The sequence below is a fragment of the Heloderma suspectum genome, chromosome 6 (assembly GCF_057233095.1).
Source record: "Heloderma suspectum isolate Gila_16-S chromosome 6, 16-S_ref, whole genome shotgun sequence".
Lineage (NCBI taxonomy): Eukaryota > Metazoa > Chordata > Lepidosauria > Squamata > Helodermatidae > Heloderma > Heloderma suspectum.
The window spans coordinates 39,820,737-39,845,802 of record NC_139463.1 but is presented as its reverse complement, the minus strand read 5'-3'; the positions used below and the strand labels follow the sequence as shown (position 1 = coordinate 39,845,802).

Sequence of the window (25,066 nt, the reverse complement as noted above, 5' to 3'; positions counted from 1 at the left end):
TTATTTAATTTATCCTGTCATGGAATTTTATTTTATTTTGAAATAAAGTTAACAAAATAAAGGCAATGAAAAGAAGAACATACATAATAAATCAAAATCATGGAGGGAGCAATCCTATCAAGATCGACAGTTGCCTCCCAGCCTAGGGACGACCACCTATCCAGTGCAGAGCGGGAGGAGTGGTGAGGAGCAGATCTCCTCCTTGCTCCCCCAGTCATGCTTTTGCAGCTAGACAGCCGATTTCGGCTATCTAGTTGTGGGACCTCGGAGCGTGGGATGTGGCAGCCGGACAACACATAGGAAGTATCATACCGGATTTCCGACTTCTTCGCTCCGCCCCCAGGAACACCCCTTTTTTGCCGCTCTGTGCTGCCCTTATGAGTGCAGAGCGCAGGGCCAATCCGTGCTGCCTATGAGGTGGCGCGGGAGGGGGTGGGGGTCAGTTCTCCGGGAACCAACCTATCCTATGGCCGTCTAGCCACTGACTAACGGCCATAGGATTGTGCCCCAAAGGAATTCACTAATTATAAATCTTAGTCTATAACTCATATGCTTATGGAACATCTACAGTAAAATGGCCTAAGAAGCAACTCAATACCTAATGAAAGTAAAAATACAAGGTATACAACATATAAAAGGAGCCTGTGCGAGTGTATGTCATTTTGTGTGTATGTATTAATCAGAAAAAAATACAGGCAACTGTACTTGATTGGAATATTATCAAAAGTTTGAAAAGCTTCAACATAGGAAATAAATGGAAACCAGGGTGCCATCATATCATAAATATAAATTTCATTTATATCTATCCCTTATTTTATTCTTACAACAATCCTGTGAGCTGGGTAAGGCTGAGAGATAGTAAGGGTGCAATCAAATAGCGATAGATGGGCGCCTCCGACCTCCCCTGAAGTTGGAAGCGGCTGCCTATCCAATGGAAGGAGCACGAAGCAGAGGATTCTCTCCACCTGCACTTTGCCTTAGATGTGTGTTTTCGGGGAGGGGGCGGGAACAGGGCTGGAGACCACACAGGAAGCTGCCTAAAACAGCTTCCGTGGTCTCCTCCCATCCCTGCTCCCAGGAACGCCCCATTTTCACCCCTCTGTGTCACGAGCACGGAGGCAGTGGCAGTGCGGGTTCTCTTCTCATGAGCCACGAGGGGGTGGGGGAGGGGGCAGGGACCACGGTTTCCCGGCTACGAGCTCGTAGCTGGGAAACTGAAAAAACCTATCTCCCCCAGACACTGTCTAGGGGACATAGGATTGCTGTCTAACTTGCCCAAAGTCACACCCACTGAGAAGTTCATGGTTGAGCAGGGATTTGAACCCAGGCTTCTCCAGTTCCCCTATGACACTTTGAGCTACTGCACTACATTGGGCTATTCAGTAGTCTCTGAAGCATCCAGCCTGCCCCTGTGTACTTGTAAGGATCATTGGCCAAAAGAAGCACCACATAACCAATGATGAATCAAGGGCAGGCAAACTTTTTGGGCTGTGGGAGCATTTGACCATTTGAGCAACTGTCCTGGACATCACTACAGAATGGCTGCCATGGGAGGTGTGGCAAAGGACAATTCACCTGCCCGGAAGACTGAGTACAAGGCAGAGAGGCGGTCTGAGCCCCAACACACGAAGGGTGCAATCCTTTGCATGTTTGGATAGAAAAAAGGCCCTACAACTGCCAGTATTCCCCAGCCAGCCTGTTTAGGATTGCACTCTAAACAACTCCTTTGAATCTCACAGTTTTCAGCGCTAAGAGAAACCTATTTTACAGTGATCCAAGTGGTAAGAAAATGTGTTAATTAAAAAAAAAAGTAGCACCAAGAAAGGTGTCCAGGGGTACGTTGGTGCCCAGGGATATTGTTGTTCAGTCGTTCAGTCGTGTCCGACTCTTCGTGACCCCATGGACCATAGCACGCCAGGCCTTCCTGTCCTGCGCTCTCTCCCGGAGCGTGCTCAAGTTCATATTCATTGCATCCGTGATGCTATCTAGCCATCTCATCCTCTGCCGTCCCCTTCTCCTTTGGCCTTCAGCCTTTCCCAGCATCAGGGTCTTTTCCAGGGAGTTTTCTCTTCGCATTAGGTGGCCAAAATATTTGAGCTTCAGCTTCAGTATCTGTCCTTCCAATGAGCACTCAGGGTTGATTTCCTTTAGGATGGACTGATTTGACCTCCTTGCAGTCCAGGGGACTCGTAAGAGTCTTCTCCAGCACCACAGTTCGAAAGCATCAATTCTTAGAGAGATGGAGACTTGTTTTTAGAAGACAAGAAGATAATCAAAAGGCGCAAACCTATGCATGATTAGACAGAAAAAAGTCCTACAACTCCCAGCATTCCCCAGCCAGCGTTCCCCAGCCATCCCTAATGTGATCAAAGCTAGGGCTTTGAGATGAACACCACCCAGTTTTCTTAAAGCTTATATGCAACAGGGCAAAACTGCAGTTACAATTTGTGTACACATTGTGTTCATGCAGAACATTAAAATAGCCTCTGAGCTTCTATCTAGAATCTATCTTGTTGGTTGCTTGAGTGTCTGCTCTTAATGTGGTGGAATAGAAAGTGTGGCATGGAGAGTGGAAAGGAGCTTTTAAATCAAACATCTATTTTAGCCCATGTTGATTTTTTTTACATTTGCAAATCAGATATGTGAAATGCAAAACTATTTTAAGCTTCATACATGAAATTGCCCATGTTGTGGTCCAATGTGTGTTGTACTTATGTGACCTGCAGCATTGTACTTGCTCCTGCCCATCCATACCAAACAGGTTCAAGTATTACAGTGGGAGGGATGGAGAGCAAAGCTGGGTCTTGCACCAGCAACCTTACCCAGGCAGTTAGTTGGAGCAACAGTAATGTCAGGGGCAAGCACAATAGTGTTGCCCAGACAAACAGCAACCCTGCCTGGTCTGTTCTTGTCCCTTTAACAAGAGAATTGACCTACAGAAATCAGCAGGTGAAACTTGTGATGGCTAAACAAGGATCAGCTGCTGAGTGCTGCAGATCAAACACAGGGATTGGTTCAAGTGTTGGCAGCCCGACTGACAAAGCAACTTTTGCAACCCAAAAATATCCTGGGAACCTTTGCAGAGTCACAATACAAATGTTGCACCCTAAGTATTCTCTGTGATACTGCAAGGGATGCCGTCTCTCCAGCCAGGCAGTCTAGGGGCAGCAAAATGGCTTGCTGGTGGGCAGTCATTATGCTTGCATTGCCATTCCTATTGAAATGGGAACCATTTGTTCCAGGAAGAATGGAGGTAGGATGAATATGCAAAGGATACAGCTTCACAGGCTTTGTTTAGAAGATTAAGGCTGCAATCTGATATGTGTTTTCCTGGGAGCAAGTCCAATTGAAGTTAATGCACCTTACTTCTGAGTAGCATGAATAGGTTTGGGCTCCATATGCAGCATAGTCCTAAAAAAGTGATAGGGTTGATCCGGAGGAAGCAGGCCAGTGAGCAGCCTAAATGCGTTTCCTTCACTACTTGCTGTTATTATTTCGTTCTAATCTCTCCAGCAGCCTTCTTCAACCTGATGCCCTCCATGCTAGCTGGGAATAATGGGAGTTGTAGTCCAACATATCTGGAGGGCTCCAGGTTGGTTAGTCAGGATCAGAGTGGCAGACTAGGACTTGGAGGACCCGGGTTCAAATACCCACTCAGCCAAGAAGCTCACTGGATGACCTTGGGCAAGTCGCTCTCTCTCAGCCTAACCTACCTCACAGGGTTGTTATGAGGATAAAATGGGGAGGGGAACCAAGCACACTGCCTTGAGCTTTTTTGAGAGGGCGTGAAATAGAAATTACTAAATAAATTCAATAATACATTTTATTAGACTATAAAAGAAGCTTGGGGTGGAAATGATTTTGCGTTCTTCAGAAATTTAAGTATTTCCTAATGTTAAAAATGCAATCTGTCCAAGATAATAGAAGTTTTTATTTCTTGGCGCTTATCTCATGGCACTTGGGTCTGCAACACAGAGTGGGTGGGCATCAGTGTGCTTGCAGACACCTCTTTGGTGCCCACCAGGCTCCCTGTTCCTCCTAATTTTTATTTTATTAAGATGTTTCTCTTTAATTAAAAACATTTTTAAGTGGGAGGCTGGCATGCTGCAAAGTGAAGGGCTAGCCTCCAGCCCCATCTTTATTTAGGTTAAAAACAGTGGTTTTGTTTTTTGGAGCTCAAACCCTACCTCTGTCTTGTACAGAGGTTCTTTGGCAAGTTACTTTTCTTGTAGTCTCACCAATGTGACTTTTCTGAAGGGGGGGTGTTAAGTCTCCAATGTCAGTCCTACTAAGAATAGACCCATTGAAATGAATGGGACTTAGGTTAGTCATGACTGGTGTGTTGTGAGTCGTGACGAGTCATGCCCACCATGGCAACCATTTTATGAATGGGCAAGCCACCTCTGTGGCAGCCATTTTGTGAGAGCACCCACAACACTCAAAATTCCAAATTTGCCCAGCCGACTCAAAAAGGTTAGGGACTTTGGTATGTTCAAGGGGGTTCACGGATTGCCAGTAAATCTTTCTGGCATTTCTGTAAGGTAGGCCAGTATTATTCTCCCCATCTTGCAGATTGTGGGAGAGGGGGACTGAGACAGGGAGAGAAAGAGCTGCAAAGCCAGAAGAAAAAAGAGGAAGGAGAGAGAGAGAAACTAGGTGTGTCTGTGGTTGCTAATATGTAACATCCAGCTAACTGGGAGACGACAAAAATATTTTCCCTAACACAGGAAAAGTTCCAGGCTACGGAGGAGTATGGTCTTACTCCTACGATCCTCCTCCCCAAGCTCCAAATTAATTCATGGCGGCCTCTCAGGAAAGGCTGCAGCAGCAGCTCTCGGAAAGTTACCCGGCGGGAAGCCCCGTTGATTTTCATGGGCCTTACTTCAGAGTAAACCTGCATAAAAACCGGCCCCGCACGCGGAATCGCAGCTTTCCTCAAATGCGCCCCGCACCCCCGTCTCGCATCTCCTCCCCAGCGCCTCGTTCACATATCCACCCCGCCTCGGGATAGGGGAAGGGGCCTTACTGCCCCTGGGAGTGTCTCAGGCAGCGTCATTCGGACCGCTCCTAATATAAATCACGGAGCGAAGCCCCAGCACGCGCTCGCTCCAGTCTCTTTGCTTCCCGCACGCGGGAAGAGCCCGAAGTTTGGAAGCGGCCCGTTGCGCCAGGGGCGCCGCTGTTCGGGAGATGCTCAGAAAGCGGCGAGTCTTCTCGGTGGAGCCTCTCTGGAACCGAGGTGAGTTTCTGCCGCGCCTCCGGGGCAACTGCAGCCTCGCTTCTCGGGGTAAACGCGGTGTCTCTTTTGTCGCGCGTAAAAGGTAGAGTTGGTGGCTGCGCGCCCGCTGTTTCCCAACGCGCACGGCTCTGGAGAGACTCGCGCGGTTCGGTCTCCCAAAGCAGCCGTTCCCTGCTGGGATGGGGAAGGAGCCGCACACAGGCGAGCCCTCCTTGTTGGGTTCTTGGCGGTCAGCCCTAATTACAGGTTCCCCTTGAGGCGTTTTTACACGTGACGTTAATGCGTGTTTTGCCATGCCTGGTTCGGCAAGGTGCCTTATCATCGACGTTGCCTATAAATGTACAGTTGACTTTGAGGCTGTTTCTGAGATGACACTGAAAAGAGCCTTGGAGCCTCTCGGCTGATATTTTCTACTACGCTGCGCCTGAATGCCTTTAAGTGGATAGAAAGTGGAAGACCACAAGAAAGGCGTGCTGAGACGAAGGGTACCACAGGGCCATTGGATTGCGCGCAGTTCAGTGGCCGTTCAGTATAGTTCTTACTTAGTAGATCCTATCCTTGTTGGAAGTTAAGGCTCAGTAGATTCCGAAAGCTTATGCCAGAATACATTTGTTAGTATTTAAGATGCCTCAGGACGTTTTGTTGCTCGCTGGGTTGAATCTAGACTTCAGTTATACTTGGAGCAGGCCCATTGAAATCAACGGGACTTAATTTAGTCATGAATAACTTAAGTCCCATTGATTTCACTGCGTCTACTCCAAGTGTGATTAAGTCTGGATCCAACCCACTGAACTCTGAGAGACAAATGCACAGACTATTTGTTAATCGTATTAAATTTTTAATGCTTCTGGTTTTATTTATTTAAATATTACTTGTGATGTAATTTTGATAAACAAAACCAACCAATGTATTTGTGCATTTTAAATTGTGTGTTTCAGTGAAGCTGGGTTTTGCGTTTACATACTAGGATGCAGAAATGCCAACCATCAAAAAGCATTTTTGCCTTGTGTGGGGGAAAAACACAATCCCTTTTTGCTTTCTTTATTGAATTAACATTCACACCTTTGCACAATTGTGCCAGGGGAGGTTGGAGATGCGTTTAGTGTCCTGGGTAAAGAAATACTCTTTAACTTTCCGACTTAGAACAACAAACAACTTTGACATCACTTGGCACATTGCAGGTGGCAAACCATGTCTGGTCCCTCCCCCCCCCCTTTTTTTTTTTTTACTAGGAACATTATCTTGCAATGAAATGGCCTTGACAAAATATCTCTGTAGCTCTCTGGGAGGAAGCCTTACAGAAGATAAGAAGTGACACACAAGCTGGGGGACAGATTTAGGGGATGAACTTCATTCCAACTCCTGGATGATTAGCTCCAGGCTATGGGATGGACTGTTAGTTTGTGTACAGAGGTGGGCAGAAGACAAATGTCCAGATGTTTTGGACTTCAGTTCCCAGAAACCCCTACCAGCAGGGCCAGTGGTCAAGAATGCTGGGAACTGAAGTCCAACAATGTTTCTGGGAAACGGGGCTCATAGCATTGGACTTAGGCTTGCGTTCAAATCCCTCCCCAGCAATGACGCTCACTGTCATTCTCAGCCTGTAGTAAGTGTTATTGATTTTGATGAAGTTAACTTCTTCAATAAAGTATTCTTAGGATTGTAGCCTTATTTTAATTTCCAGTTCATGATTCAGTCATAATTTGTATGTAAAAATTGCCTTTTCCTGAAGTGACCACAGGGGCTCAGCAATGCAGGGATGGGGAGCTGCTGTTTGTGGGAGTTCCTTTCCCCCCACCCTTTCCCCCCACCCTTTCCCCCCACCCTTTCCCCCCACCCTTTCCCCCCACCCTTTCCCCCCACCCTTTCCCCCCACCCTTTCCCCCCAGACACCATCTATGTCAGTGGACTTGTTAACCGTGTTCCTGATCTGGGCCACCTTTAGCTGCAGAAGAAAGATTGCAGGTTTTAATGCATACATGTAGGGGCGGAGGAGGGTAGGAATTAATAAGAGGAAGAATATGTCGAACACATTTCCTTGACGTGCTAGTTTTCTGTGTGCAGGGACTTTTGGTGGTGGAGCACTGAAACAGGCACCACCCCCACACACGCATTTAGGCTGAAGTGAAATACTGCAGGAACACTTTTTCCATGCGATTCTGTTGGCTGTGAACTGGCCCAGAAACAGCACCGCTCATGAATTCTTGGACTGCAGTTCAGTGAGATTAACAAGTCCTTAATTACCGTTGTCCCACATTTTAAAGCACAATAGATATGACAGACAAGCTTGACCATACTGTGTATGGCAAGAAGCCAAGATCAGTCATGCTGTATTTTGGAAGAATTCCTGCCATGCAAAGCCAATCATCAGGTGCATGTAAACAGCAATGAATCTACATTCTCTAGCTGTGTTCTCATAATAACACTCTCTACCTAGCCCAACCTCAAGACTCAGAACACACTTGTAACCTAAAGTCGTAACTGCTATTTTATGTTATGGAAAGTCGCCGTTTACCTCACACTCCCTGAACCCTTAAATTAGGATGTACCAAAATCTCTTTCTATCTTACACTGATGTCCTGCCTTTACTCCATAGAGTCCAAGGCAGCATGCATGGTTCCCCCCTCCTGCTTTTGTCCGCACAATAGTCCTATGAGGTAGGTTAGGCTGACAGATAATTACTGGCCCAAGCTCACCTAGGGAGCCTTATGGCTGAATGGGGATTTGAACCTGGGCCTCCCTAGTCCAACATTCTAACCCAGACCTCCCCTAACCTGGAGCGCTCCAGATGTTTTGGAACTCCCCTCAGCTCTGGCCAGCATTGCCAGTAGTTAGGCATTCCGAGAGTTGTGGTCCAAAACATCCGGAAGGCACAATGTTGACGAAGGTTGCCTTAACCATTACACCACACTGGCAATCTAAATAAAGAAATATTGGGAGGGTCATGCTGCAAAGAACTAGCCCATGTGTTCAACCAGCACTGTAAGGAGTCCCATTAATGCCAGATCCTATTCTACTCTACACTCCAGTTTGTATGTAGCAGTGACTCTTGGTGGCAATTCGTGGGTTAATCCACTTAATCTTCATTTATAATTGTGTAGTGGGAGATGGTGGTAGGATATATATTTTGGAGAAGTGCATTCATTTCTAAATGGCTTTCATGATGTTTCTTATTGAATCATTCTGTGTTGGTAGGGTATATGAATCATTCTGGTGGTTATCTGGCTGCTGGGGGTGAGGGGAGGGAAGGCAAACATGGCAACCCACTGATGCCTTAATAGCAACCCAATTCGCTATTAAGACAAATTGAATTTTGGGTTGTATTGTAAGCAATAAGGTTTTATTGTCAGCCTCATTTTGTGGAGAATTTTGGCTGTTGGGAGGTATAGAAATGCAGTTAAATGAATAAATAAAGGAAATAACGTTACTCCTAATACAACGGTGGTTAAGCGAGAATAGTATTGTGTATCTTCATCCACATTAAAGGGAATGGAGGGAAATTGGAGAAGGAGCTGAAGATGGCTTGGAACCTGTGAAATACAAGAAAATGCTGCAGTAGCTAGGGAGAGCTAGCTTAGGGCGGAATCTGTTTGTTTACACAGAAAAAAGTCCTACAACTCCCAGCATTCCCCAGCGGGGAATTCTGGGACTTTTTCTGTCTGAGTATGCTTAGGATTGCGCCCTTAGTGAATCTGCACCAGCTGCCCTTACCAAGCCATATAATGAGCATCTGGTACAGTCCATACCTGTGTGGTATTATCCCATGCGTCTGTGGTGTATTACTTCAGATGGCAGGTGGGAGTGGTCATCCATACAAAACCATTCCCCACACATAGAAAGCGAGTGTGTCAGGGAGAAGGCTAAGGTTAGAATCCTAACCTTCATGACATATTTTTTTATTGATCTCATTTTGTGTGGAGGGCCATGCAACCATGTCAGGGGTCCCCTCCTCCCCACTTCAAGTCTCCCCACTTCAAGGGTGTAAGTAATACAACCTAGATGCAGGTTTTTTCCCCTAAATGAGAAGCAAGGCCTTCTGCTATTCATTGCATACATGCCACTTGAATTTTTTTAAAAATTTAAAATATTTTTAATTCACCTTAAAGAGCTCAGGGCTGTCACAAGGTGGCTAACAAGGTTATAAAACACATGAAAATATAATTACAGGTGTCCTGGGGGGGCGGGGGGCTTCTCAGTGGTTTGTTGGTGGAAACTACTGATTTCTGCTGAAACTGTTGAAGCCCCGGGGGCAGGCGGGCAGGCAGGCAGGCAGGCAGGCATGGCTTTCCTTATGGATTGGTTTCTGTCCCTGTGTGGTAGACCTAATTCACACATCCACTTTCATATTCTGTATTGTCTTCTGTATACTTTACAACTGGATGTGTGAACAGAATCCATTAAAAAGCCTCGCAGCTGTGAGGTGATGAGGGGAAAAATGAAAATTCTCTCTCTGGCTCTGTATCTGTGGAGGCCTATTCCCCCATGACTGAATATGAATTTAATTTTAATTTATTTACATCCCACTTTTCCCTCTATGAAGCTCAAGGCAGCCATACATGATTCCTTCCCCCACACCCTCTTTTCCTCATGCCAACACTGTGTGATAGGTTAGTGAGAGTTAATGACTAGCCCAGGTGAGAGTCAAACTACATGTTACACTTACCGTGTAGTGCAGGGGTCCCCGGTGAGGCACCTGCGGAGACCTCCAAGTGCACCCATGAAGCTCTCCAGTCCCTGCAGTGGTCAATTTTCTATAAAAAACAACAACATCAAAACCTTGGAAAATGTTAGGGCAGTCTTTCCCTTTTTAGCCTTGCTGTTTCTATCCCCCCAGCTCTTTAGCTCAGTGTTTCCCCCCCTTCTAGCCTGGCTCTTCCTTGACCCCTTTGCCTTCCTGTTTCCCCCTCCCTCCCAGCGTCTAGCTTTGCTCATTCTCTCCCCACCTCTTTACCTTGCTATTCTGCGCCCCCCCCCCCCAAGCCTTTAGCCTGGCTCTTTCTCTACCCCTTTGCCTTTCCGTTTCCTCCTCCCTCCCTCCTTTCCTCCTCCCTCCCTCCCTCGCAGCCTCCAGCCTCACTATTTCTCTCCTCCACACACACACACACCTCTTTAGCTCACTTTTGGCCAGCCAGGCTCCCAAAGCAGCCATTATGGCACTAGCCACATCCCGTGGGAGCCATTTTGTGGTGGTTGCCACAGCAGTTTCTCCAATGCCCAGATGTGCCCATGAGTCCAAAAAGGTTGGGAATCTCTGGTGTAGTGTGTACCCCAGGTTTATGTTTTTATTTACCGTAGTGTGTGTGGCCCGATCTGGATTGGCACCATTGCGTTCTGGGAGAGGATTAAACCTCCCCTTCACTGGTTTTTTTTCCTGAAATCCTTCCAGGTTTTTTTCTTTTAAAGCCTCCATTGATGCCAGTAGAGACTGTTTTTCTTTTGTGAACTGGGCTGTGCAAGGGGGTGGGATTTCAGGAAGCAAAAAGCAGGGGAAAGATAAGGTTTAATCCTCCTCTGCCAAAGCAATATGGTCCCAATCTGGATTGGGGCCGCATGTGCTTACATTAGAGTAAATAAAAGATAACCCTAGGCTACATGATTAGTGAAATGCAGCCTTCCGCAACTCAGCACTCCCCAGATCTTTTGGACTACATCTCCCAGCATTCCTGACCATTGGCCATGCTAGTTGGGGTTGATAGGAGTTGAAGTCCAAAATGTCTGGAGGGCCCTAGGTTGGGGAAGGCTGGCATAACATGTAGTTTGGCTCTGAACTTCATAACTGAGAGGATTTGAACCCAGGTCTTCCCAGCCCTAGTCTGACACTGAACTACGTGCTGCATTGGCTTATGTGTGAACTAGACCTTAATGTTATACAAGTTCTTGCTTCCCAAGCACATTTTCTGAAAGAATGCCTTCTCCTCCTATTGCATTCCTACTACATGTCAGGCCTTCTGTGTTGTGGCATTCCCACTGTGCAGTGCTGTCCCCAAACATATTTCTTTTAGATGCCAAATGAAAACTCTTTTATTTACTAAAACCAGTACCCATGTTCACACACTACAATAAGCCAGAATTCTGAAAAATCTTGGCATAAGCTGAGAACTGGTGCATGCAGCCTGGGCCCCTGGCTTGTTGTTCCTTTGGCAAGCCAGAATAGCAAAACAGGGTTTGTTCTTGGTTTATGATTCCTGGTTTGTTTGGGAGCAACAAATCTGGATCTTCAGTTTTGGTGTCATGTTAAGCTTTTAATTCCAGTATAGTAATAAAACTCGATGCACCAGTATGCAGCTTGTGAACAGTAAGCCTGGATTCTCCAGAGTTCTGGCTTAACTGTTACGTGCGAATGCAGCCAGTGGCTGGTTTTAATTATGAATAATTATGAATTTAATTATGAATAGCTTAAAAATATGTTTAGTGCTGCTGTTTTGAATTTTATACGTTGTGAATTAATTTGGTTTTATTCTTTGCATTGTGTGTTAATTTTTGAAAGTTATTTTGAATTTCTTGTTTAAAAGAAAATTAAAAGAACATTTCTTCAGTATTTCAAAATACAATGCACAGCAGAAGAAAATAGTGAATCCCATTTCCCAAATGTGACTGACAGTACTGTGGCATGTTGATGTGTACATTTGCAGACTAGTAGTGCATTACCTAGGCATGCCTACTTGGAGGTAAGCCCTCTTCAGCTCAGTGTGGCTTAACTTCACAGTAAGTGTATGTGTGATTGCAGCCTAGGTTTTCATTACTCGCAAACTGCCAGTACTGGTATCCAAAAAACAGGTATTGTTATTACTAAATAGGTATAGTTGGAGGGAGAAGAGATGTATTTTGGGTCCATTCTATCTTGAGAGACTTCACCGTCTGGCACCAGTCCAATTGAGAGTAGATCAAACAGTCCATCTCTCATTTCTACAGAGTACCTGTTTCTTCTTCTCCTTTCTCGCTCTCTTCCCACCCTCCCCTTCTTCCACCTTAAGCATTTGGCTGACCCTGGAGAGTGGAGGGTCTCTGTTAGCAGGACAAGTAGGAGTGGCAACTCTTGATGATGCTCTACTGGTTTCACTGGTTGCAGTTATGTTCCAAATTGTAAGGTGATGGCAGATGCGTTCCTGTGTTGGCCTTCCTTCTGTAAATAGCTATGCATCCAACCCAGCTATGTTTCTGTAGGGCTCTCCTTGGGCAATGCATTCTTCCACACTTCACTGGAACTGAACTGCACAGTCCAGCCAGGCTGATAAGACGTTTAGATATGCTTGTGTTTATGTTCCAAGAGAGAGAGAGAGGGAGAGAAATGATGGGTCATTGCTGTTGAGTTCTTAATTTATTTATTTAAATATTTCTAAGCCTCCTTGCGGCACCAAGTCTACCTAAGGCGGCAGACAAAATTCAAGAATAAAATGCAATGCAATATTGTAACAAAAATTTCAACATTTCAAACAAACAAAAAACCCAATTACAATATAATTCAGCCCATATAAAAACAATTTTCAGAGCCACAGCAATAAAGCAGCAGCACAAAACAATAAAATGCATAAATTAAAAGCCATTTGGAATAGGTGGTTTTTCCAAGCCTTTGTAAATACTGCAAATCTTCATGTCTTTGGTGCGAGTGTGCGGTGACAGGATCAGCCACTGCATAGGATTCTCGCCCCAAAGTGGAGGCCTAATACTGAGAGAGAGAGAGCGCGCGCACGCCATCAGTGTGTATGAAAAGACAGGTTCCTGCCCCAAGGAACTTAGAGTTTAAAATTTGGCCTAGAAAACAACAGAGGAAAGTGAAGGCAGGGTTAAATAGGGAAATAATATGCAGTTGTTTCAGTTAGTGAAGGAATTTGGTGCATTAGCCGGCTAAGTTGGAACACAAATACACCCCTTGTCTCCCCCCCCCCCACCCCCACATAATGGTTGGGAATGATGTGGGTTGAGAACCATGTATTCATTCTATCTGTGGGGGTGCAGCTGATGTGTATGGTCAGAGAAGTGGGAGCTGCTGCATACACCACTATTTTTTGCCATACATGGATCGTGGGTCAGGGTGGAGTATTACCACAGAATGGCTTAGTTTTCTCAGAAAAATAAGATCAGAGGTGGAGCAGTGCAGGAATTCTTGTTGCAGACATGTAATTGCACAGACATTTGAAGTCTTAACCTCAAATATTTGAAGACTTGTCACATAGTTGAAGGAGTGCATTTGTTTTCTGTTAGCTCCAGAGGGCAGGACCTGAACCACTGGGGTTCAAATTACAAGAAAATGGATTTCAAATAAACATTAGAAAAAAATTCCTGATGTTACAAGCTGTTCGGAAGTGGAATGGACTGTCTCAGAAAGTGGCGGGCAATCCTCCTTCCTTAGAGGTTTTTATGCAGAGGTTGGATAGCTACAGATCAGCAATGCTGTAGTAGTGGATTTTCTACAGTGGCAGGGGCTTGAACCAAGTGATCTTTGAGGTCCCAACTCTATGAATCTGTGTTCTGGCCCATGTAATCTTGTAGCCAAAAGTTGGCAGGGGGGGAGGGGAAGCTCCCACCAAAACCCACCCTCCCTGTCTTACAGTGCAAACAAGACACCATCTGATGGAGCGGGTAGGCAGCTATATGGCTGGCAGGATTAATAGAATCTGTTGCAGCCAGATAAGGGCCAGAGGGGCTGTTCACACAACACGCTAACCCATATTTAGTTGTTGAGCGTTGGTTATTTATTGAACTGGGGGTTAGCATGTTCTCTGAACACAGCATGTTTTCTGCACGGTGGGTTATTGTGTTATCTGAACGCATCCAGGTTCATAACCATGCAGTGTGGTGTGTTAACCACCCTGAACAACCCAGCAACAAACCATGGGTTCTCAAGGTGGCTTGTTCAAGAAAATAAGCCACACTGCATGGTTAACAAGCCACCCTGGCTGTGTTCAGACAACACGCTAGCCCATGGTTCAAAACAACCCACACTCAACCACTGAGTGTGGGTCAGCTTGTTGTGTGAATGGCCCCACTGTGCCAAACTAAACTATGGAATCAATGGAGACTTCTCCCCTTTTTTTTTTACCCCCCCCATGGGTGGGTGGAATTTCGGAATAAAAATGGTGGGGAAGCTTAAACGCTCCTCTCCTGAAGTGTCATGGTCTCACTCCAAATTGGGGCCATGCGTGCTTGCAGGAGAGTAGGGAAAACAACCACGCACAGTTCTACTATGTATGATTAGGAGAATGTTTAGTTTGGCCCTAAACATTCTTCTAATCATGAATAGGAGAGCTATATTTGATTGTTTTATTTACTTCAGAGTAAGCATGCATGGCGCTGATTCAGATTGGGACTGTGGTACTGGGGGGGGGGGTTAAGCTTCCCCTCCACCTGTTTTCATTCTGAAATTCCGCTCCCCCTGGGGGCGGGGGAGGTAAAAAAAAAAAATGAGAAAAACTTCTCCATTTGGATCATACTTAACGCTATGTATGATTAGAAGAACATTTAATTTGGCCTTGAATTCTGGGATTGTCAACATCATTGTTTTAAAAACCCCAGCCAGTTTCTAAACTTCATTGTCTTTTGGGGACAGGGATCTGTGTTGCCCCCACATTTTAATTTTTGGCTTATGCTATGTCCACTTACACAATAATAATTCTAGAGCCTGATCACAAATAGTATGCGCACCACAACATCCCCCCCCAGTACATTGTGCAGTACATTGTGCAGTATACACAGTATACTGTGCAGTACATTGGCAAGACTGGAACACACAGATCTCTTGATTTTACATAATTGACCCTGTTTGCAGAATTTGGGTTTTCAGCAGAATCCTACATTTCTCTGCCAGTGCTTTCCCCTTCCTTCCCCTATGAAGAGTTAGGCTACATGCTTGAAACCCAACTGTTCCAGTCCAGAGAGGCTTTTAGTGTAGGGTGGTGCGGCATGGGTCTCCTCTGTTTTTAGAGACTGGGTCCCTCATTCTGGATTCCATGTCTGTGAATGTCCGAGTTGTTTTTGAGGGTTATTCAGATAAAGATTGCAAAATAGACTGTGTGCTAGGAGTCCTGTAGAAGTTATAAAGATTGTGACTAAGGGCACAATCCTATGTATGTTTAAACAGAAAAAAAAAGTCTTACAACTCCCAGCGCTCCCTGTCTAAACAGAAAAATCCACCACTTGCCTGAGTGACAATGAGAGCTGGAATGCAAGGAGAGTCAATAGGAACCTAGTGAAAAATGGGGTGGTGGTGGAGTCCCCAACTTTTTTTGGTTGCTGGGCACCTTTGGAATTTTGACAGGAGTTGTGGGCACTCTCAGAAAATGGCTGCCATGGGGGTGGGGGCTGTCCATTCACAACATAGCTTTTTAAATGGAATAGAAATCAGGAAGGGTCTGGTGGATGGCAAGAGAGGTGTCCGTGGGCACATTGTAGACCCCAGAAATGGGGTATAACCACTCTAAGGCAGGCAGAAGATAGATCTTTGGGTGATCTGCAGCAGATCAGTATGGATTTCTAACTCCCAATCATTCCACAATGTAAAAAGAAAAAGGAACTTTTTCTTCCTTTTATATTAGGCTATTGAAATGAAGAAAGCTGCAGATGAAAACCTGGAGTGGATTTGTGTCTGGAAGGGCTATGAGCTCAGTTTTGGTACTGAATACAAATTCTTGGGCTGAGCATATTCTCAGAGGCATTCTGTTACTTAAATCTAAGTCTGTTTCCTTCCCCCTGAGCCACTATTTTGTACACTGCTCTGGTTGGTGGACTTTGGGTTTCTTGTAGAAAACACAGTAGATCACAAGATTTTGAAGTTTATTCACCACCCTTGATTGCTCTAACACAATTTCCCCCAGCCTGGTGCCTGCCAGATGTTTTGGATAACAGCTCCCAACACCCCTGACCACTGGCTATGCTGGCTGAGGCTGATGGGAATTGTAGTCCGAACCAGCTGGAAGGCTCTAGGTTGGGGTGGCTGAACTAAATTCTATTCTTTGACCATCTGAGAAGATGTATGCCAAAGAGACACACGGCAGTTCTAAAACAACAGATTTAGGCTGCAATCCTAAACCTGATTACTAGAGAATAAGTCCTTTTGAAGTCTGTGCAGCTTACTTCTGAGTAAAGTTGCATAAAATTGTGCTGTTACACTGATTTAGGCTGTATTGCTATACTGATTTACCTGGGAGTAAACCCCATTGCATCAGTGGGACTTTGTTCTGAGTAGACATATCTAGAATTGCACTAGTCAAAACTTGTTTCTCTGGGGAATGTGTAGGTTGTGAAAAGCTACAGATCTCTAACTAGCACATCATGTGTAATAACAGTTTCCAGTTGTATGTGTGAGTGGGGTGGTGGTGGGGGAACTACACCTGGCAGTTACAAATTACAGAAAACCGATCCAATTCTGTAGCGTAAATATTGTCTGTTGCAGATTATGTTCATTGCAATAAATAGCATTTCACATTCGTAGGTGTTGCAGGAGGGATTGGAATTTAGGAGGGGTGGCAAGGCAAGGAGAGGGTGAAATTGTCCTCTTGGACTTTTGTGCTGGCTTACTTGATTACCTTTTTTTTTTTTAATGATTTGGAAGAGCAATGGGGGCGGGAGTAAAATGGATTACATGGGGTCGGGTGGGGGACAGAAAGGAATGAAAGAGCTAGCTGTGGGTGGGCAAGCTTTGGACCCAATTGGATATTGGAAGCCAGAATAAAATGGGTATGAGGTCCAGATTTAAATGCATTAGGGTAGCCTCACCCAACATGGTGTCCTCCAGATGTGTTGGACTAGCATGCTTGCTGGGGGTGATGGGAGTTGTAGTCTAACATCTGGAGGTCCCCAGGTTGGGGATGACTGCATTAGGGTAACTAAGGGCACAATCCTATGCATGTTTAGACAGAAAAAAAGTCCTACAATTCCCAGAATTCCCCAGCTAGCCATGCTGGGTGGGGAATACTGGGAGTTGTAGGACTTCTTCGGTCTAAATATGCATAGGATTGTGACCTAAGTGGAATAGAGCAGCAAGGTCTTCCCTTACTTGTACAAAAGGAAACAGATTAAATTGACAGAAATCATCCAGTTGTCAAAGATCTTGGAGGTCATTTAGTCCATCCCCTTGCTCAATACATGATCTGCAATACAGCATGTAGCTACAGTATCCCTAACAGATGGCTGTTTAGCTTCTGCTTAAATACCTCCAGCAAAGAAGAGCTCACCGTCTTCTATTGTCAGGTAGTGCAATCTCAAGCATGTAGTGCAGGAGAAGTTCCTTTAAAATATTATGGAGACCAGGTTCTGGAAAAATAGTTACCTTTGAAAAAAATTGTTTACATACACCTCTTACATATGGAAGCACCAATGGCCAAATCCTATTATTTCATACTAGACAAACCCATACATTGGCTGAAATGATTTGCAGCCATCCTTGTGTAAGTGTTCTGTATACTTACTATTTCCTCCGTCGTTAGATTCTGATTAAGGGTCAGATGAATTGATTTATTTCCAGTCTGTGTCACTGTCATATGTGTTCACCCATAAGCTGTTCTCATTAATTTGTGATTTTATTTTTAAAACTCCACATGCAACTATTTAAAGAAAAAAACACATTTGTAAATGTGTCTTGATACGTTTGTTGAAGCAAGCACTGCGCTGGAATATTTGAGAAGCATGAAGCCAGTGGATAAGTAAGTTCTGATCTAACCAGAGCTTAATCCAGGAAGTCCAAGACTGCCCTGCTCCATCAGGCTTTTAATTTTTAATGTTTTGCCACTCTTTCATTTTAATTCCACTCATAAATGTTATTGTATGGTTTTGCGCCTTTGTGCCTTGGATTTTATGTGAAGTTTTAATGTTTTTATTGTACATTGCCCTGAGTGCCTGCTAGTAGGCAGAGAGTGCTCTTTTATACATCTAATAAATTAATATGAAGGTATCTGAGTCACAGTGCAATCCTGTACATGAGTACTCACGTTCCATTGAACTAAATGGATTTACTCCTAGGTAAAGATTATATAGGATTGCATCCATATCATGCAGGGTTCTAAACTGTATCAACGCCTGTATAGGGCTTCTTTCATTGATGGTTTTGAAAGAGAAAATATTTCATAAGAGGCTCCCTCTTGCCTCTTATCCATTTTTTCCACATTGGGCCTTGGGGAAATGGGATGGGGGGCTGTCTTCCTGGGCTATCTGGTACAGCCTTTTTTTTACTGGTACCACTGACATGCCAGCTTCACCTGTTGGAACTCACTTTACGGTGCAAGTCCTAAACTTATAGGGCAGGGATGAGGAACCTCTGGTCCATGGGCTAGACACGGTCTGCATGGGTTCCCCATTGCCCCACCAGCTTCTTCCCCAGGTCCTGCCCCTTCTCCCAGCAGGGGAAAACTCTTCTGCCCTACCAGTTGCTCATCAGAGATAACAGCTTTTCCCATCAGGAGAGGAGGTGGCCCTGGGGAGGACGCTACTGAGTAATTCAGTCCTGCTTACTTGTGAGTAGACTGTAGAGTCTCCTTGCTTACTTGTGAGTAGTCATGCTGTTCACTTGGGTATTTGGGATGCTGTTTGAAAGTGCTGCTGAATGATTCAGTCCTGCTTACTTTTAAGCTGACATGCAGATGGCTCATCCTGTTTACTTCTGAGTAAGCTTAAAATCGGCAATATTTATTATTATTACATTTTATATCTTTTAGGAACCCAAGGTGGAGTACATAATCCTCCTCCTCTCCATTTTATCCTCACAACAACAACCCTGTGAGGTAGGTTGGGCTGGGAGTCTGTGACTGGCCCAAAGTCACCCAGTGAGCTTCCATGGCCAAGTGGGGACTAGAACCCGGATCTCCCGATTCCTGGTCCAACACTCTAGCCACTACACCACACTGGCTATCCTGATAGCATTGTGCCCTTATTGTATTTGAAATCTCTGTGTTGCTGCTAGGTTTTATGTTGGTTTTACTTTTATACTGTAGTTTAAACTTTTAAATTTTATATTGCATTTTATGCTGTATTTTGTGGTTTTAGTTGTTGTGAACTGCCCAGAGAGCTTCAGCTATTGGGCAGTATAGAAATAAATAAATAAATATTTATTTAACCCCCTCACAGGGCTGTTGTAGCAATTACTGAAATGATGTATGTGAGTGTCTTTGAACACTCTGAAGTGCTGTGTAAGTGCTTAATATTGGTTTTGAGTAACCACCTCCTTTGACTACAGTGTAGTGGTTAAAGTACTTCAAGACCCAGGTAGTCCACATCAGTGTACTTTGCAGTCTGTCAACAACAGAATGGGTCCCAAAGAAATGACAAGCTTAAGAGTACGTGGCAGAAACACATGTTTCTTTCAGCTGGGCTAAGAAGAGTAGATCTCAGCACCGGGGTGGAAGTGTTTCTTCAGGTGAAGATTGCTGAGGTTTGCTGGGACCTCTCTCCTCTTCGTAGCCACAGTGATAATCCTTTCAACCAGGCATGGCAACGTCCAGTCCTCGGCCTGATTTGAAAAGCCCTCTGCAGGCAGGCAGTTCAGACCTCTGGCAAGAACAATCTGTCCTTCTCTTGGTAGCCCGCTTGGGGAGGGAGAAGGACAGTGAGTGAGAGAGAGAGCGAGAGAGAGAGAGAGCGAGAGAGAGAGAAAGGGGGTTGGCTCCTCCTGGCAAATTACCCCCCAGGGGATGTGTCCCTCCAGGTTTCCTAGCCCTATTCTAAAGACACGCGCCCGTCTCCCCCAGCCTAGTACTCTCCAGATGTTTTGGACTGCAACTCCTATCTTTCCCAGCTGTCATGGTCAGTGGTTAGGAATGCAGCTGGGAGGCTGCCCTATGTAAAAGGAGAGCAGAGGGTGAGGTGATAGCAATGGGTGGTACGCACCATCCCTGGTGCACATGCAATCTCCTTTTCCACAAGCTGTTTCCCAGAGATTACCTCTGCAGCACCGTCTCCACTCACCCCTGTCTGAAACGAAAGCTGACTCCTGGCTGAATCATGCACATATGAGGAATATTCTTGGAATGCATATGTTGCAAGCAAGCATGTTTCCTCAGAAACTGGATGTCCTGGGGAGCTTTGGCAGAGGGGAGGGGTTGGGGCGGAGTTATTTGCTGAGCATGCACTATATTTACCTGGTTTCAGGTGTTGGGCATTCATTCTCTGTGGAATGGGGGTGGCTTCTCCCTAATGATGCGTGCCTGTCTTTGAAATTGCAGGTAGTGCCTGGAGACCAGCAGAGAGCTGTGTCGTGTTAACCTCTGTCAGCATGTACCGGAAGCTGCAGGACCCTCAACCTGAGTTCCCACTCAGCCTGGAGTTGGACAGCAAGATAAGCAGCAAGGCAGATCGATGGGGTGAGGCTGGGTCCCCGACAGAGCCTGTTCCCGACCAGTTGGGCTTCTTGCCCATGAGTGGGCGGCTCCTCAAATCTGAATCAGAGGACTCTGGTGTGGAGATGGCCAGCAATGATCTCTCTCCTTCTACCCCACTGAGCTCTGAGAAAAGTTTCTCCTTGGACTGTCTGGATGGATTCCAACCTTTGGGAGGAGGCTCTCCTCCTCTGGCCCCCTGTGAGAGTAGCCCCAAAGGAGAAGGCCTGGAGGAACCAGGTCCTGGCCAGGATCGTGCCTACCGCCGGAATCTCTCTGTCAGCAAGAAATTAGCCCAGGTGGTCCAACGATCGCAGAAGCACCGTCTGCCTGGCCGCTCCCCTAGGCCGCTGAGCCAAAGGCCCCGTAGCCTGGTGGACCTGGAAGGGCTGAAGTCCTATCACTTGCACCGGCCAGCAAGTGTTGATGGGATTGTGGACGTCGCTTCCGGGGGATATAGCCAAGCACTTTCTGGCTACGGCACTCCAGAGGAGCACAGCATAGAAGAAGAGGTAAGTTGTGAAAGGGTCCAGCAACATTTGGCCAGTGCGGTTCCTTTGTTTTCCCAGGATCCTTTGCAGCGGGCATGTCTTCCTGCCAGGTTTTGCCTCCTCGGTTGGGGGAAAGAGCAGCTATGCGCCAGGAAGGCAAGAGTCTAAAATGGCTGAAAATGCAGGCAATGACAGGCAAACTTGACTGTGCTGGGGACCACAACAGGTGTGGAAGTTAACATGCTTTCCTACTGTGGCCTAATCTCTCCTCCCACTAGCTAGGCGGGGTAGTTTCATATGGGAAATGCTCTTCTTTCCGCCCTGTGATGATACTTTGCGCAATTGTCTGTTGTTGGAATGTAGTGATGTGGTTCCCTTGAATAATATATCTATATACACTCACTCTCTCTCCCCCTCTCTCCTGACCTGGTTTACAGGAGGGAGGTGTTGAGCCTGTAAGAATTCATTTGATGTTCAGGACTTGATTCATCTGAGTTCTAGCTAGCTAAATAGCTATTAACATACCGAGTCACTGGTGTTCATAGTAGGAACTTAGGAAGCTGTCTTACCATTGCTCTGCCCAGTATTGTCGACGCTGACTGGCAGCGGCGGTCCACCGTTTCAGGCAGGATTCTTTCATGGCCCTACTTGGAGATGCCGGAGACTGAACCTTGGGCCCAGGTGCTGTGCTGCTGAGCTACAGCCCTGCCCCAATAGGCACCTGAAGGCTCCTGCAGAGTATAGTTTCTGACTTGCCATGGACCGCAAGACGCAGCATTGCCCCGTTTGAAGGCTATGAGCACGTGATTAAATTGTAGCTGCTGTACCACACTTGCTAAAAGCCCAGCCCTGTGCATTTTAACTGGGAAGTGAGCCCCACTGAATTGAATTGGGATTTATTCTCAGGTAAACATACATCTCCTGCCAACCTAGCAGTTCGAAAGCAAGAAATTGCAAGTAGATAAATAGGTACCGCCTTGGCGGGAAAGGTAACAGCGTTCCGTGCACCTCGGTGTTCAGTCATGCCGGCCACATGACCACGGAAGCATCTTCGGACAGCGCTGGCTCTTCGGCTTAGAAATGGGGATGAGCACCGCACCCTAGAGTCGGACACGACTGGTTGGGGACACCTTTACCTTTACCTTTTTAAACATACATAGCATTGCTTCCTAAGACTGAGCGAGCTGGTTAGTCCCTGGTTCAGTATTTGACTTAGCTATAAATTCATTAGGTGCCTTAAACAAGTCTCTCTCAGTCGTCATGGGACAACAGAGACCCAGTGTTGTGTTAGAGGGTTGGACTAGCATGGGAGCCCCAGGTTCAAATTCCTACTTGTCCAAGAAGTGTACTGGGTGACCTTGGGGAATCACATACTCTCAGCCTAACCTACTTCGCAGGGTTGTAGTGAGGCTAGCATGGTTAGGGGGATACAGAATACCAAAACAATGCATGTAGAGTGCTTTGAACATTCTCATTGCTCTCTAAATGCGAACAATTATTAATGTTACTATTACTGGCATCTAGGATATCTGGGCCTTGCTGGTAAAGAGTCTTGAATCATCTTCCAAACTCCCAGAATGGGGTTTTAGAAGAAAATGTAGACGTCATGAGAAGAAATGGTAAAATCAAATTTATTTATTTATTACATTTCTATGCCACCCAATAGCCGAAGCTCTTTGGGTGGTTCACAGAAATTAAAACCACAAAATACAACATAAAACAATATAAAATATAAAAGTTTAAAACTACAGTATAAAAGTACAACCATAATAAAACCTAGCAGCAATGCAGAGATGTAAAATACAGATTTAAAACAGCAGAACTTAAAAGGTAAATGCTAAAATGCTGGGAAAATAAAAAGGTCTTCACCTGGTCCTTGAAACGAGTACAGCCTAGGCACCAGGTGAACCTCTCTAGGGAGCTCATTCCACAGCCAGGGTGCCACAGCAGAAAAGGCTCCCTTCCTAGTAGCCACATGCCTCACTTCCTTTTGCAGGGGCTCCTGGAAAAGGGCCCCTGAAGATGATCTTAGGGTCTGAGCAGGTACATATGGGAAGAGACAATCCTTCAGATAACCTGGCCCCAAGTCGTTTAGGGCTTTGAATGTTAACACCAGCACTTTGAATCGGGCTCAGACATGGACTGGCAGCCAGTGCAGCTGGAAAAGTACTGGCATATTATGATCCCGTTGGCTAGTCCCTGTTAACAATCTTGCCGCCCTAATTTGGACTAGCTGAAGTTTCCGGACCATTTGAAAGGCAGCCCCACGTATAATGCATTGCAGTAATCCAGACAAGAGGTTATCAGAGCACAGATAACTGTAGCTAGTCTGTCTCTGTCAAGATAAGGGCGTAGTTGGTATACTACTAATTTGCTCTTCATTTTGGCTACTGTCCATGGATCTGAATATTTGATGTATGAGTGCCTCAGTTGTGGTCTATGAGTTCAGGAAGACCTCATCCCATCTAATGAAAAGGATTTCTTTCCCCCTCCTCCCTTGGGGTCTTTGGGAATTGTTGCAGCTAAAGCCTCGGTAGGCAACCTGGTGCCCTCCAAATGTTTTGAACAGCAACTCCCATCAGCCCCAGCCAACAGGGCCAATGCTAAGGGATTATGGGAGCTGTAGTTCAAAACATCTAGAGGGTACCACATTGGCTACCCCTGAGCTAGAGATAGGATATTGGGTGGCGTGGACTTGCAGCCTGTAAGATACTGACCCGGTTCACTTGTTACGCCAATTTTGGCGGGGTTGTGCAGCAGCGAGTGAGCATGCCCATTGCTTACAGTAATCAACAACCCAGGAATGCCCCTTCCTGGGTTGTTATCTTGATGTCTGAATCTGGGACTCTTGAGTTGTTTAGGGGTTAAACAACCCAGAGATTAACCCAACATTCACCCATGGTTTGTTGTTGGGTTAAACTCTGGGTTTCAATATCATGATAACAACCCACAAACTGGGGTTGTTGATTTTGGTTGAGTGAAAGCAGAAGAAAGCGATCATGTGGGAGGCAAAGCATTCGCTTGCTGTCACGTGGCCCCACCAGTTCCTGGGTTAAACAACCCGGAAATTGGTGTGATGTGTGAACTGTCATCCTGTGGCCCCTTCACACTTAAAAAGATGTGAAGGGCTTTATAAGTCAAAACCAGAGATTTGCAGAAGCACTTTGAATTGTGAAGGTCCCACAGCTATCATGATTAGTTGCCATGAGTTTGCCTCCTCTGCTTTAAAAGCCATCTAAGCTACTGGCTGTATCTCAACTCTGTTTTTTGTGAAAGCTCTCTCTGTGTTAGGTGTCCATTGCGGCAAATGTGACATTCGTGAGGGCTTGTGTTTGCAAACACACACCTCGGAGCCACAACCAGGTCTCCCAAGCCCCTGGATCCCTCCTTGCTCCTTTCCCTACTGAGCTGTGACAGGAACTCACCACTTTCCCAGCAGGTTCCCTCCTTCCTTTCTTCCTGGTCTGTAGCTGCTCCTGCCCAAACCAAAGTCCCTCCCAGGATGCCTCAGTGGCATGTGTGAGCTGCAACATGTACCCAGTGACTCAGAGCTGACCAGTGATGGCCAGCCTGGGAAAAGTGCTGTGGAGAAGAAAGGAGCACAAGAAGTAATGTTACTTGGCCTGTGCCTTGACAGGTGATTGACACTGGTCTAAAATGTAAATCTAGGAGTCAAGTTCTGTGCTCAAATATATGCAAATATATTCATGCTTTGCATGGATATGTGTATTGCATCATTGTATTAATACGCACGCTTCACTGATCACCCTCCCCCCTCCTTTATAAGCTCTTGGGGAAATTGGACTGATAGGGTTGGTCTATGACAAAACGTTATGAGTGTGTGATGAGCTGTACCTCACCTAGAGTTGGGAAGGAAACACAAGGCTTCCTGAATGTTTCTGCAGACTCTAGCTACTTACTTGCAAATGGATCTCGGTGATCATAAGAGCTAGGACCTTTTATATATATCTAGAAAGCTGAGGTTCTTGAAACTGCAGCAAGTATCCTAGTGCTGCGTAGGATCAGATACTGAT

The 25,066-nt window shown here is 45.7% G+C and overlaps 1 protein-coding gene and 1 long non-coding RNA gene across 6 annotated transcripts in view; one reads left to right on the top strand and one right to left on the bottom strand.

Moving 5' to 3' along the window:
• The window catches only part of C6H8orf58 (chromosome 6 C8orf58 homolog), a 65,912-nt gene that overhangs the window by 27,495 nt on the left and 13,351 nt on the right, over positions 1 to 25,066 (top strand). For 3 of the 5 annotated variants that reach the window (XM_084804012.1, XM_084804011.1, XM_084804009.1), the window contains 2 exons: positions 18,886 to 18,955; positions 20,393 to 21,053. In XM_084804012.1, the coding sequence (XP_084660138.1) occupies positions 20,439 to 21,053 (615 nt within the window). In that variant the 5' untranslated portion in view covers positions 18,886 to 18,955; positions 20,393 to 20,438. Of the gene's footprint in view, positions 1 to 4,488; positions 5,240 to 18,885; positions 18,956 to 20,388; positions 21,054 to 25,066 lie in introns of those variants that run through there. The other 2 variants (XM_084804008.1, XM_084804010.1) reach the window with 2 other exon arrangements.
• LOC146340669 (uncharacterized) lies at positions 14 to 10,263 on the bottom strand. Its single transcript, XR_014783741.1, has 3 exons — positions 10,191 to 10,263; positions 9,903 to 9,990; positions 14 to 2,230 (listed from the first exon to the last, which is right to left on the bottom strand). It is a non-coding gene; the product is annotated as an uncharacterized LOC146340669 (long non-coding RNA).